Source organism: Mustela erminea, chromosome 21 (genome assembly GCF_009829155.1).
Source record: "Mustela erminea isolate mMusErm1 chromosome 21, mMusErm1.Pri, whole genome shotgun sequence".
Lineage (NCBI taxonomy): Eukaryota > Metazoa > Chordata > Mammalia > Carnivora > Mustelidae > Mustela > Mustela erminea.
Window position 1 is genome coordinate 12677147 of NC_045634.1, and position 15752 is coordinate 12692898.

Here is a 15752-nt window from a genome sequence, read left to right on the forward strand (position 1 = left end):
CCCTTCCCTGTCCCTAACCACCTTGCCCCTCCTGTCTTCCCATCTTCCTTCCCATAGAAGAGTATTGGTCTTTTTCCTGAAGTAATAAGGTTCAGGACTGGCAGGATATTAAGCTATTTTACCAAGTGTTATTTTATCTTAACTGTGTTCTCCAATGAAAAAAAAACCCGTATTTAAAAGCTTTAACAAATTATCACTTTTAGTCAAGTTTTACTAACTCTGATATCTCATTTTTATCCAAAGACCTTGCCATTATGAGAGCAAGTGAGCACTAGAACTATAGTGGAAGTTTATGCTATGACTGTTGAAATCTTTTGATTTGTTAATATGAGCTTTATCTTTATGATGATAAGGTTATTAATGAATAATGCCTTTAGCAACGTAGTCAAATCCAGCCCTACACAAAAGGGTAACACTAGTCCTGATTGTTTAAAGCATTGATTCCCCCACAGAAGGACTCTGGTCCTTGGGACCAGAAGGGGTACTATGATGATTTGGAGAGAGATGAAAACTTTGGGGCTATGAGGTTTCAAATACAACTAAACCATCTCCATTCTCCACTAGAAGATTAAAAAATGGTATATTATTTTTTTAAATGAAGTTAGCATAGTGCTTTAATAGTTTTTCAAATCCCCCAATCCCCCAAAAAGATCATTATTCTCTTTTCATTCATATCAGGCATGTATTTTAAAGTCACCTTTCTAATAACCACCAAGAAAAAATTATATGACACAGCGGAAGTCCTGTACTGGAACCCTGAAGGATACCATCTAGTTATAAATCAAATCAACCAGAGTAAAAAATCCAGTACTATTAGAAATACCTTAAGATATATGAGGATTGAGGAGGAATTTTTTTAATGGATTTGTTTCTGTAAATTTTACAAAAATTTTAAGAGGCTTAAAAAAATTCAAATATTGGTTTAAACTTTAAAATAATATCTCCATAATTGGTTGCATGATTTTCTGTTTGTAAAATGACAGAGTTGTTCTTAGAAGACAGAATCTTCTTAAACATATATTTTTAAAGCATAAAAGAGTTCTTTTAACGATGAATAACTCATCATCCTTTGCAGAATCTATAACATTGGTAAAAATCTCCAGATATTTACTTGTTAAGGCTTAAAATGGTTTTTATGTTTTGTTTCTTATTTAAAGAAAGGGGTCAAAAGGGAGGTAAATTCTCCTGCAGGAATGAGTTTTGCTTAAATTCAGGCTAAAAAAGTTAGGAACTTCCCATACGTAATCAAGGGGTTTCCCATGTTAGTCCTTTCTGGTAAATTATGTTTTCCAAACTTTATCTTATTTTGAACATCCTTGGTGAGAAATTGCTTATTCTTATTGAGGCCAGTGATATTTACCAGTGAGTAAAAACTGGCTCATAATGAAATTAGTGCTGCTATAGTGAAGTTAGTTCGCAATGTGAATATAAAGAAAATACTCATTTAAATGGAATATACAGTTACTTCTGTTGTTGACTTATTTCTAAGACTAAATAGGAGTTGCTTGTTCTCTCATTTTTTCCTCCTCGTATACTTAGTTTCTGTGTTATTTTATTCAAAGTTTTCATCCTTCCCAGGAAATAGTATGGGTAAAGAAAAGGAAAAGTAATCCCTAAGAAAAATGTTCATAGTAGTTAAAAGTTAGAGTTGCTCAAAGTGTAAGATGGCGGGGAGAAAAACGCTTTTGTGCGGTTTTGTCTTTATCAAAATGATTATATAAACCTGTTTGCTTTATTTGATCTGATTAAAGACAATTTCTTTTGAGATGCCGATGTTAGAAATATTTAGTATCTTAATTTTCTTAGAGAAAATGGCTCAGTTGCATAATACATTCTTTTCAGGATTTTATTTATTACTTGTGGATTTGATGAGGCTGTTATGTAGAGGTAGCAAATGTACAAGTAAGAGAGAAGAGAAAGGTAGTGACTCATTATTTAATTTGCCTATAACAAGGGAAATCAGTATAACTGAAATGGGAGAAATAAGAAATTCTCAAAACCAAACCCCTATTTATTTAACCTTTAAAAGATAAGGAGGGCACATATTACTTGGAGCACTGGGTGTGGTGCATAAACAATGAATCTTGGAACACTGAAAAAATTAAATTAAAAAAATAAATAAATAATGACTTGAGAATGAATAAAAAGACCTAATTCTGCCAGTGGAGGGCCTCTCAGCAAACCATTTCCTTCAGTAGGAAGGCTTCCATTTATGAAACATGAGCAAGGGGCTTCTGGGTTGCTCAGTCCTGTAAGCATCTGACTCTTGGTTTCAGCTCAAATCATGACAGGGTCATGAGATCAAGCACTGTGTAGGTTTCTGCACTCAGCTCAGAGTCTGCTTGAGATTCTCTCCCTTTCTCTCCCTGGTTCCCCAGCAATCTCCCCGCTCCTGCTTACTCTCTCTCAAAATAAAATAAAGACTTAAAAAAAAAAAAATGAACAAGATCAGGCTGGAAGCTACTTCCCTCCTACTCTAAACTTCTAAAATTCTGTATCAATGGAGTGTGAAAGAAAAAAATAAGAGAGTACCAGAATTGGAAAATGTAAGACAGTCTCTCTCTCTATTAAAAACAGCTGTAAAAATGCAGCAGTCTGTGATGATACCCAAAGAACATGCAGACGTGGTGGTTTTTTATCACATGTATGTACTTCTTTAGCCACACAAAATGAAATTTTGTTCCTAGTCCTTTCTAAGATCAAATTGTTGTGCACTATCTACATAACTATCCTATGCTTTAATTTTTTTATGGAAATATTTTTGTTATCTATATGAGGTCTTATCCTTTGGAAGCATCACTTGTTTCTATATACTCTAATAATTTCTTATATTCTACATGGCAAAAGAATTTTAAAAATAACATCACTTCCTGAAATGTCATTGTACCTTAAATTACATTGCTAAATGATACACTGCTACTATCACTGCAGGGGCCCCTGAGAAGGAAGTACTACCCTTGACCCCTATTTCCTTGGTCTGTTGAACATAGTATGTTACAATAATGATGTTTAACAAAGGAAATCAGGAAGGGCACTGAACCGTGAACAGTAGGGTTCTACTTTAGAGGACCTGTAATTACTAGGGTGTACAAAGATAAAACATCATAATGAGTTTGTTTTGTTTTTAGCCTTGAGAAACTACCAAGGTTGATGATTGAAGGGGAAGAAAAAAACACACAAGGGTTTTTTTTGCCCCAGATGCATTTATTAGGTGCCCCGGTCCTCCAGTGGACAGTACGCTACCACCACTCTCAATAGAGCAAAGGTGAAAAAGAGAGACCTCTCCTACTGGACTAATCTTTTTGGTGCCCATTTATTTATCAAAGACAGTGCTTTCGAGTAACCAAAGTGTATTTTGAAGTGTGTGTACACATACATATTTTATTAATTTCAAAATATCTGTGCACATAAAATTTCATTACAGGCATATTCCATATACTAAACCAGCCTTTAGCCCGTTTCACACTAGCAATCTGGTTGGTCAGTTCTCAACAAATTCTATAGAGTGAATTGGCTGTTGTAGAAATGTTTTTCTCCCCCCTCTTCTCAAAACAACAGATACATTTTATTGTTATATTGTTTCTTCTTCAATGTTGCTTGAAATCTAAGTAGGATATGAGAGAATCATTTAGTTTTGTGATAATTTGCCGTTGCCATTTTGTAGAAATTGTCCTTAGCTTCCCATTTCAAACATTCTGAGCAACTTTACCAAAAGAACACACGCAAGGGCCAGAAGTACCCATTAAATAAAACAGCAGAACCATAAGGTAATAATTTAGAAAAAAAGGATATGTACAAGACACCTAGATTTAAAAAAAAAAAGTCCTTATCATTTGCTTCAGAAGCTGCTGTATTTTATTTCTAAGTTTTTCAGACTAGCAATGTGATTTATACCAATGGTTGACAGTCTAGAATCTCAATAGGATAAAATAGTTAGAAAGTTCAGTTGAATTTATTATGGAATTTTATCTATTGCTTTTCTCCAGAAAGGGTAAGCCATACTATAATCATATATAGAAATAGAGTTCTAAAATTCCACCACTCTTAATCTTCCTCCCTTCTTTTTCTCCCTCTGATGCACTGTATCCTGTTGGAAGTGGGTAAGAACACTAATTTCTCCCACTACCCCCATGACCCCACTCCATCCTATTTGTTTAGGTGACAGTTGAAACACAATAGAGAAGGCTAAAGAAATTGCCTTATGAACTAGATCTGTAGATTAAGAAAGAAGGGGTACTACTTCCCTCAATTATTCTCTTGCCATATTCCTTTACAGTAATTTAGGATGAATAATAACATTTCACTTGGGAAGATATGGACTGAAAGGTCAGTTAATCTAACTTTCAGTACACAGTGAATCTATAGGAAATAATTTGACTAGCATGATTGACAGGTAATTTCAGAAATGAGTTTAGCCTCTAGAAAAATTGCACCATGACCATTTTTAAAGAGAAGGTGGTGACAAAAGGAAGAGTCGATCAAGATTTATTAGTACTAACAACTATTACTTATTAAAGACCTACCATATATTAGGCATTGCTGAACCCCTTGTAACTATTCTAATCCTTCTAACAACCCTATTACTATCCCCTTTTTAATATGATTTTCTGGAGATTTTTGAAACTGATTCAGTATTTCAGATGAAATATTAGTATTTCAGAACTAATATATTTGAGCCCAAATTGACACCACGCCAAAAGATTGTGCTCATTCAATTAAGCCAAAGTATCTTGAAGACTTCCTCCAAAATGTAAGCCCTCTGATTAATAAAGCACAATCTATCCTGGAACATCACTGGTAAATCTGCCTCAGATTACTAGGAATTATTTTATCCAAAACTATTACCTATGGATGCGGCTACTACCACCAGGAGACACTCCTTATTGAAGGGTTCATCTAGTTCATTAAAGTTCAGTACTAATAAATGCAGTTTATTTGATCTTTAGTATAGTTTTGACGTTGAACCTCTAATCTCAACCAACTATGTCAATAATTTTGAAAAGAGATCAAATGATGAGAATATAGATGGATCATCCCAATTTAATCCTTAAGGGCAGAAAGGAGACGAATTACTATTTACCATGGATCTACAATTTCATTTTCATGAACCAAAACCAAATGGTCGTGTTGAATTGATTTGGATATAAGTCTTAACAATATTAATGAAAAGTTTATTTTTTCTTGCAACTCCTTTTACCATCTTATTCTTCCTATACCACTCTACTTATTTCCATATTTCATTACCAATTTTCCTCCTCTTATCCTTATCCCCAGCAGAATAAACTGGTATGACTACCCTATTTACAGATACACATTTTCTCCATGACTCCAGGCCAGTGTTTTTCAAATTTTGCTGTGATTAAGAATCACTCAGAGGGTTCATTAACACACAAGATTGCTGGCCCCACTTCCTGAGTTTATGGCCTGTACATCTGGGATGGTGAGGGGAGGACCCAAAATTTGCATTTCTGACACATTCCCAAGTGATCTGATGCTGCTAAAATGGGGGCCCCACTTTAAGAACCACTGCTCTACGTTGATGTGATTTTACCTTAGCTACAAAAGACCGTGAAAGAGAAATGTGGTCAAAATAACTACAGCATCATGGTTGGTAGAAGACTCAGAGCTATTCATTCTGTCTTGAAAAATTTACAAATCTAAAACAATATTTTTTATAAATTGCCTAGACGTTAGATAAAAACCATTTTCTCTTTTTATCCTTTCATTACATTTTATAACTTCTGATTTTTTGATAGCACTTTTGAGATAATTCTGGTAGGGATTAACAATTGTGAATTCTTATATGAAAAGTTTAGCATTCAAATTTATGAAGACTGAAGCATATTTTTAATTTGTTAAATAACTGATATATAAATCTTAGTAAAGGAAAGTAAGTGATTTCTATACTCAACAGTTATTAATACAAGTGTTAGTGAATATTAAATATTAAGTCTTAAAGGGACCCTAGGATTAGTTCAGTCCCTCAATTTTCTATTTTGTGACATATGTCATGTAGCTCAAATGGTTCATAATTACTAAAGTAAGCCAGGTAAGCAGAAAATAAAAGCTGAAGTTCAAAATGCTGATTGTTTCTTAAGATATATAAATGATAATAAATATACTAATTTCTTTTAAAAGCATATGTTTCACCATCTTCCTGTGTCTTATCTATATGTGTAGGAAAGAGGAACTATATATGTACTGTAATGTATTTATGATAATTTTTCAAATTAACAGTGGGACCCATTGATTTAAATCGAGAGATACTTCCCCTGGATGCTTGTTGAGCATATTTGAAAACATAACTAACATACTTAAAAATAATTAATACTATGTTTGCTAACCTGTGGACATTCCATAATTAATGTGTTGATCAAAATTAATAAAATGATATTTTGTATATAAATCTATATAATTAATATGTATGATATAACCTTAATAGCTGTCATTTTAGTGGATCATATTTTATCAGAAATACTAGGTCATTCATACATATACATTTGGCAGTTCTGCAAATTCATTAACTTCTCTTTCCAACTACTACACCTTCAATGATTAGTGCTCCAAAACAATGATTTCCCAGTTGTGAAAAAGATCAACGTAACAGAGATAGGCACCAAGTCAAAAAGATCATTACAGGCAATATTAATAACTTTTTTAAAAAATTCTCTGTCCTGTTTGCATTATAACTACAATTTAAGTTTTAGATTTGAAAATTTTAAGTCTTACAATTATAATCTGGGGAAATTTCAGGCAGAATGGAAATTTATAGGAAATTTCAGCTCAACCTGAGGGCAGACTTCAAGAAGTAGTACTGCTTCCCTGTTTCTGAAATTTTTTAAGGCAGAGAATAGACAAGCAATTAATTTAGGATGTGTAAAGGGAATTAATAAATCAGAAAAAATGGATTGTTATTACCTTGAATATTCTTTTCAACTCTGAGAGACAGGATTTTGAGAATTCTTAGAACTTTTGTATTCAGGTCTTCTATTAATGATCAAGTTAGATAAAGAATTAGGATTTCGATATTTCTAGCATTATTCTGAAAACATGTTAAGAAAAAATAATCATATCCTCCCTCCCCTTGTTACTGCAACACAATATAAGATAAACTTTCAGATATTTATGAGCTGTACTAATTAAATGAATTAGTTAAGATAGACTTCATGAGATTTGCCCTACAAAATTAGGTCTATTTTTTATGATTTTCATAAGAAATTTTGCACTTTTAATCATATTTTTCAGAAACAACCATTTGAAGGAATGAACATAGTACTTACGTTGCTTTTTCAAAAGTACCTGCTACAGGTTTATTTGGAAAGACGTAAGTGATAGTACAGTAAATTAGAAACCCAAATCATTGGATATTATCAAAGTTTTTCTCTGTAAAAGTCTAAATTAAATTTGTTTAAAGATTGAAGCAATTAAGTAATATTCTCCTTCTCTATTTTTTCTTGCACACTGATTTAAGATGGAAAGAAAACAACCTGGTTCGCTATTTCATCTTAAGGTTTCCATATCAGAGAACAAGATTCCAAGTAGGTTGATTATTGCTGCAAATAATATATGTGATTCTCTCCCAGAGAGTTTCAAGGCTTTATAAAAGGCAAAAGGGTGGCTGTGGCAATAATATCTAAATTCAGGGATCTTGTATGAACCAATACGGAACTCCGTTCTCACTTGCAGGGTCCACTTTTTCTTGTCCTTCTTTCAGGCATCTTGCGCTTTCTCATGATATAACAACATTTGCATATTTCGGTGGACAAATAATAATGCCTTTTAGAGAGACTGCTGAGTAAGTCAAAATGTATTACACCAAAGTCTATAAGCTATATCTGCATTACACATTTCTAAGTATTTAGCTAAGTGAATTTTACACTGCATGAATATTACACGTGTGTGTGTATAAAATTTTAAAGGGAAACCAGTCTTCCCCCACCCCACACCACCTCCATGCCCCCAGAGCAGTACTGACAAATTGGTTTCATCTTGTTCGTTACTACAATTGATTGGCTGCCCTAAAGTGGTATGTTGAGAATGTGAAATCTGCATCTATAGGGAAAGAGAGAAGAACAACATTCATGCCAAATATTTGCTATTTGTCATCCCTGCTTTAGAGCTATAAAAGTTCTCATTATAGCTCTAAACATTTCAAGCTTAGCCAGGCAGCTGGTTCTTGCAACACAGACTACCATTTGACTCACTTAAGAATATCTCTTCTAATATTTCAAAGAGATTGTTTTAATCCAATAATCCCTCCTTTAAAACAACAGAGACTCTCGGATGTGCCTCTAAGGAGCTCAAAGAATCATGGCCATGATGGTGTCATCAAGAATACCCTTAAACATTAAACTGTGTATTTGCCTCTAATGAGTTCTAACCTCCATTAAAATGACAGCAGTTTCTCCCTTTAAAATTTAGTCCAGTCATTCTCAAACACTCGTGTACATAGTATATTTATTAAACATGTAGATTCTGGTCCCCACCCCCAGAAATTCTGATTTGATTGGTCCAGAGTGGGGTTCAGAAACTGGCATTTTTTGTTCTGCTCTTTCTGAATGGTGTGGAGGCCATTCTTTGTCATGCATGGCCTTAGACTTGCATTCCTTCTTCCATATCATCTTTTCAGCTGGTGTTGTTTAGATTTTAATACCATCAGCCAAAACGATTTTTTTTTTGTTATCCTACCAACAAGTAATATCTAGGGCTCACTTTAAACATAGAGAGGCTAAACACATAAATCCAAGTATTTAATCTAGGACTTTGTATTATATTGTCTAGCTTTCTGGGCAATGATCACTGGGAATGCTAGTTTCTCCCCCCACCTCCTATGCTCAAATTCAAACTATTTGACAAGTAACCATTGGTTACTTTGCAAAATTCAAGATTTCAAAACCAAAATATTCTGTCTTTCCAGCTTGAGTCAAGTCCATAAGTGGTTGGTCTTTCACTTTGTCACAAGTTGACCTTCTAAGTCTCGAATGACTTTTCTCTCTTTTTTTTTTTTGATAGAAACTCACAATGTATTGGGAGTACAAAAAAATATCCTTAGTCAATCTGAATACCGCACTTTTCTGGTCTAGTTCAACACTTTTTTTTTTTTTTATTGTGGTTAAAAAATTTAAAAAAACATAAAAGTTACCATCTTAGCCATTTCTAAATATGCAGTTCATTAGTGTGAAGTATATTCACCTCGTTGTACAACCAACGTCCAAAACTTTTTCATCTTGCAAAACTGCAACTCTAAGCCCATTGAATAATCCCCTATCCCTCTGCCCCATCCCATGGCAACCACCAGACTACTTTCTTCTCATATCTGCTTTCTCCTATCAATAAAGGGTTTATAGTTATTGCTACTTAGCTCTCCAAGTATAATCTTTACAACCGGTGTTGTTACAGTTCTCACTTGTGAAAAGATTCACATTTGCAGGGCAACTGCGTGGCTCAGTCAGTTAAGCCTCCAGCTCTTGATCTCAGCTAAGGTCTTATCTCAGAATTGTGACTTCAAGCCCTACGTTGGGCTCCACACTGGGGGTGGGGCCTTCTCAAAAAAAAAAAAAAAAAGATGTATAATCACAAAGCAATTGTGCTTATATTAAGTGATCCTTATAATCTTTGGGTGACTGCAAATGAAATACATCTGGTCCTGGAAGCTTTCCTCTGAGTTACAAGGAAAGGGAAACTTTATTCCTCATGAGACCTAGGGAATTCCAGAGGGATACTTCTTGTATGTTTGTTTGTTTGTTTGTTTGTTTAAGGTTTGAGGTTAGAATTGCCAGGGCAGTTAAGCTTAAATCATCGAATTTCTGTAGATTTTTCCTATGTATATTCTAGAATTGGTTCCTCGTTATTTATGTAGTAGATTGGAAATTTGTCTGGAACTTGGCAGAGTTATTCATTAAATGCTTTCAAAGTCTTTGCTGAGTCCAATATGAAACTTTACTTTTAAGCAGCTTTATTAGAAATATAATTTGTAGACACCTAGGTGGCTCAGTTGGTTAAGTGCCCAACTCTTGATTTCCGCTCAGGTCATGATATCAGGGTCCTGAGATCAATCCCCAGGTTGGGCTCCACCCTGGGCATGGAGCCTGCTTAAGATTCTCTCTCACCCTCTGCCCCTCCCCCCTTAAAAAAAATAAATATAATTAGGGAGGAAATAGGCACAAATAAATATACATTTTCTGCAAATGGAGTGTTTCAAGCACTCTTTTCAAAATCTTTGGCAGTAAGAAATACCCAAACCCAAGAAACATTCTTAATACTCTTACTTCTCAAAAGTTTTTTTTTAATTTCTCTGCCTCTGTTATTAAAATTTTTCAAGAAGTTAATAAAGTTTTATTTTTGAAGAAGTTAGTAAAGCATTAAATCCTACAAGCAATCTTCATCTAAATAAACAGAAATGCTATAATTTTGAGTATTATGCTCATGATTTTGACATAGAAAAATATGTACCTTTTCTTGGCCTAAGTTATCTTGAAACTAACACAAAAACTAGTTGATAGTGATTCTTGGATAATGGTAACTGAAGCTTTCTTCATCTTATGAATTTAACAATCCATAATATGAATGTATATGATTTTTTCAGACAAATGTTATTTATTTAGAACAATTTTAAGTAATTTCATAATTTTGGTAGCACCCAGCTATTGCTTTAATGATCTCCTGCAACGTACTAATAATATTTACTTCAAAGAAAATTCTTTAATATTGAATCTCATTATTCCTTTGAACTCCATTAAAGAATTAGAAATGTTTTCTCAATAAGAGGAACAATTTTTGAGTTGAAAATATTTAGTGAAAGAGTTGTAGTGCATCCAGTTCAGTGACCTACTAAGCAATTACTCTTTTTCCTTTCCAGTGCCCCATCACTATTTAAGATCTTTCCTCATTGCACACCATTATCACACCTAAACCACAGAAATTCATCGAATGCTAGCCATGCAATCCTCAGGGCACACACTGCCAGCCACCTAGAATTTAACCTCTCCTCCGTAGTCACTAACATAAGCTTGGCACTAGTATTTTGCCCAGAAGACTCTTTAATACAGTAAAAACTTCAGGCTGAAAATTCCCCAAGTCCTGAGCCTTTTTTGATAATTACATACTTCATCAATTATAATTTTAAATTTACTTACAATAAAGAATGCCCACTTGATTTATAATAACTAAAGCTAGTTTGCATTCTTGTTCTTTGTGTGCTATTAAACTGTACTCCTATTTAAAGAATCCTTTGAGTCATCAGGTTACTACGTGCAATTTGGTTTGTTAATCACCATTTGCTGCTTGAATGATTTAAAAAAAAAAAATTACACTTAATGACATACCAAGCCGGGCTTCACGCAGTGCACATTAAAGTGAGTTGCTTCTGACTTCAGAAATATTACATAAGATCTATGTTTTATTTGATAGAAATTTTTTTACAGTTTATGTTGGAAAAAATCAATCTTAGGGAAATAGAGTTCGATTCTTACATCAGATTTTCAATAATTCTAAATGATTCATCGTAATTATTTTGTTACAAAATAACTACAAAATGAATGTGATGCCAAATTACTCACTGTATTCATGCTATAATTAATAAAGCCCCCTAAAATGTATTGTGTATTATTCAAACTATTGTTTCAAGCATTCATGGAATTTTAAGAATTCTAAGTTCTCTCTTTTTCCCTCCTGGTGGGTAGTGGGTGTGGTACCGAACAGAGGGCTTGGTACCCAATGGAGGTAATGATGCTCTGTGAGAAGCCTGGGCTCCCTGCCTTGTAGCTGACCCTGGGGCCAGTCATTTAATCTCTTGCTTATTCATCAGTTGTGGGAATTGGATCACAATAGATGATAGGAATCTTTCAATATCTATATTCCTGGGGGTCAGTGAAACTTCTCTTCCAGTACCTTCGGCTTCCTTGTTTGGCCTTCCCTCATTTCTCCCCGGATGCTCTTTCTTTCTTCTGACATTTATGGCCCATCCTGTCCTCCTCAGTATCCTTCATACTTAGCGATGGTTGCTTTAGAAAAGAGTTTCAGTGGACGGTTCCCTCTGTCTCATTTGTCCAGTCCCCTTTTTTATTAAGTTTAAAACCAGAGACTGTTTCTTCCTTTTTTCTGTTCCCCTCCACACCTAGCACTGTGCTGATTACTTCCATCATCTTTCTGCACATAATCACAACTGTTCCCCTTCCTGTTTTGCTTTGAAATCTTGCTTCAGGATTACAGAACTTCATAGACAAATCAAAATGATGCCAAGTGGGAATGAAAGCGGTAATTTTAAAACCCGGTAAGAAATACCATGTCATTTTATTTCAAGGATTGACTCAACAAATTAAGACGCGTAGAATATGGGATCTTTTGTTTCCTGCCTATCCTAAATTTTACTTCAGAAAATTCTTTCCCTTGCTTAAAGATCAGTGATCCTGTTCTATTCACTCAGTGGATGTCGAGTGGCCACTCTGTGCCAGGCTTTATGCTAGGGACTGGAGATAAAATAATTTACAAAAGAAAAATATCCACTCCCATTAACTTTAAGTATGCCATGTCTAAAGTTACTTGATTCAAATCAGCTTTTGGAACCTAATCAAACTTTTTTCATTCAACAGATATTCATCTGATTATCCACAGCATACCAGACACTGCGTTGGTATATGTGAGAGGTGTGTTTGAAGCTAGCGATTATAAAATGGGAATGTTATTATAAAAGGGAATGTTATTTTCCCTTTAAATATGATTTACTTACCTACATTACTTAATTTGAATATGATATAATTATCTACCTATGTTATAATGATCAAAGTGTATTTCACTGATGCAAATTTAGAGAGCCACAACAATACTGTTTTAAATAATGATTCTGTCTTCTCCGTTCCAAATCTCTTTTGATGTCCTAGGATGAAAATAATGATTCTGTTTCATCTCATGGGACATCTTCATGTGACTACTGTATTCAAGTGGTAATGATTTCCTAAACTCTAAGCTGGAGATGATTGTGAAGCCCCTTGCAGGCTCATCATAGAAGACTACTGTGGTTTCTGTGTGTGCATGGGGGATTGAGTGGGGGAGAGATTGAGGAAGGCGAGGAGTAGTGACATCATATCATATATTTGCCCTCCCTGCACTTTAATTTTATTTCACTCTCTTAGCACTTAACAATATCTTCACAAAATCCTTTTCTCTCCATATGTCTGGATTTATAGCAAACCATCAATGTTCTCAACTATGAATCTCACTGATACCTTAGCCAAATGAAATGAGCCTGATTCTACTGTTACCCTGTTAGTAAATCTGAAGCTAGAACAATTTTCTGTAGATGCATTTCAAAGAAGAGCCATTCATGGATAAATTCAGTTAGTTACTGATACAAAAGATTCATTTGTCCTGAAAGTTTTCCCATAGATGGAATTTCTAATCAACTTAAATGTAAAAATAATATCGAATTTTAATTACAATAATTTACATATAATTTCACAAATTTTTCAAAGTTCCTTCACATATTTTATCTTATTTCATTCTGATTAAAATACTGACTTTGTTCATTATCTCTGACCTCACTTAACAGATGAAGAAAACAGGCCCAGGCAGGTTAAATGATTTACTATAGATCACTTAGTGATCTAATAAAATACTAAGGTTTATAAAAAGCCCACTGCTCATTGTAGCCTTCATAATAATGTTACAGAAATTTTAAATGGTAAGCTTAAAATCAAAATTTCATAAAATTAAGCACATATTTTTACGGATAATTTCAATAGTTATTTTAAAAGTTAAAATTGGCATACAGTATTATATTAGTTTCAGGCGTATAAGAGAGTGATTCGGTATTTTTATACATTACAAAATGATCACTACACAATAGGTCTGGTTACCATCTGTCACTATACAAAGTTATTACAATACTGTTGACTATATTTCCTATGCTGTGCATCACTTCCGCATGATGTCTTTATTTTATAACTGGAAGTTTGTGCCTCTTAATTCCCTTCATGTTTTTGCCCATCAACCCGCACCCCCACTTACCCTCTGGCCACCACCAGTTTGTTCCCTATATCTGAGTCCGTTTCTGTTTTGTTTTGTTCATTTGTTTTTTAAATTCCAAATATGAGTGATATCACATTGTGTTTGTCTTTCTATGACTATTTCAGTTACCATAATACCCTCCAGACCCATCTGTGTTGTCCTTGTCATGTGTATATCTTGTTTGGGGAAATTTACGTCCCCTGCCCATTTTTTAATCAGCTTGTTTCTTGTTGTTGTTGTTGTTGTTGTTGTTATTGAGTTGTATGAGTTATTTATATATTTTAGATATCAACCCCTTCACAGATAAATCATTTGCAAGTGTCTTCTCCCATTCAGCAGCATGTTTTTTCATTGTTGGTGATTTCCTTCATTGTACAAAAGTGTTTTAGTTTAATGTAGTTCAAATCATTTCTTTGCTTTTGTCAGCCTTGTATAAGAAGACATATTCAAAAAACTATTTCTTAGGCCAATGTCAAGGAGTATTTTATGTGTTTTCTTCTAGGCATTTCATGATTTCAGGTTTTATATTTAAGTCTGTAATCCATTTTGAGTTATTTTGTACATGATGTAAGAAAGTGGTCCAGTTTCATTCTTTTGTGTGTATCTGTCTAGTTTTCCCAACACCATTTATTGAAGAGACTGTCTTTTCCTCGTTGTATTTTCTGTCCCTTAGTTGTAGATTAATTGGCCATAAAAGTACAGGTTTATTTCTGGGCTCCCAATTCTATTCCATTGATCTGTGTGTCTGTTTTTGTGCCAGTACCATACTGTTTTGATTACTACAGCTTTCTAGTATATCTTGAAATCTGGGATTGTAGTACTTCCAGCTTTGTTCTTCCTTCTCAAGATTGCTTTGGCTATTCAGAGTCTTTTGTGGTTCCATACAAATTTCAGAATTATTTGTTCTAGTTCCGTGAATTAAGCACATGTTTTTATAGCCAATTTAAATGGTTTTTAAAAAATGTGCTCTAAACATTTTCCTGTTTTCATCATATCTTTGGGCTCAGTTCTGCACTCAGTATACTGTGGGTTTTGACCCTAGCAGAAGGTATATCAAATCATTATTTTGGTAATCAATATATTTGTAATCAATATATTGATTGATTGGTAATCAATATATTTGCCTAAAGTCAACCTTTTTTCTCTAATTATTGAATCTTTGGCATCTCTATTCTTTAGTCTATTTCCTGAGCTCCCACCTTTTAAAAAATTTTATTTATTTATTTATTTATTTATTTATTTGTCAGAGAGAGAGAGAGAGCACAAGCAGGGGGAGCAGCAGGCAGAGGGAGAAGCAAGGTCCCCGCTGAGCAAGGAACCTGATGTGGGACTTGATCCCAAAGCCTGGGGATCATGACCTGAGCCAAAGGCAGACGCTCAACAGACTGAGCCTCTCAGGTGTCCCCTGAGCTCCCACCTTAGTGAACCTTCCAGAACTTGATCCTAATGACTAGAATACAGATCCCTTGCTGTCCTATCATCACAAGTCTTATCATGGCTCCTGCAATGCAGTGTAGCCTTCAAAAAGTGTTATTTCGAGAACTTCAGAGATAAAAATACTTCATTTTCCGTCAGGTCAGTTAATAATTAAAAACCGACTGGAGAATTTTTTCTTAAACTCTTATGAGCAAGAGTAAATGGCCACATAATAAGTTGGAAGCAGGTTTTTTTTTTTTTCAAAACCTATTTGAAGGGGAAGTTCTAAGTTTATACAAAATTAACTCAAGAACCTATATATTCTTCATTTA

At 34.2% G+C, this 15752-nt stretch overlaps 1 protein-coding gene across 7 annotated transcripts in view; it reads left to right on the forward strand.

Annotated features, from left to right (window-relative positions):
• PURG (purine rich element binding protein G) overlaps nucleotides 1–15752 on the forward strand; it is a 35843-nt gene that overhangs the window by 6773 nt on the left and 13318 nt on the right. Inside the window, exons 3-5 of one of the 7 annotated variants that reach the window (XM_032328828.1) lie at nucleotides 7472–7538; nucleotides 12591–12644; nucleotides 12879–12917. The exons of 1 other annotated variant lie outside the window; for it this stretch is intronic. In XM_032328828.1, coding sequence (XP_032184719.1) covers nucleotides 7472–7538; nucleotides 12591–12644; nucleotides 12879–12883 — 126 coding nt within the window. In that variant the 3' untranslated portion in view covers nucleotides 12884–12917. Of the gene's footprint in view, nucleotides 1–7471; nucleotides 7539–7714; nucleotides 9510–12590; nucleotides 12935–15752 lie in introns of those variants that run through there. 5 more of the 7 variants (XM_032328824.1, XM_032328827.1, XM_032328829.1 and 2 more) reach the window with 5 other exon arrangements.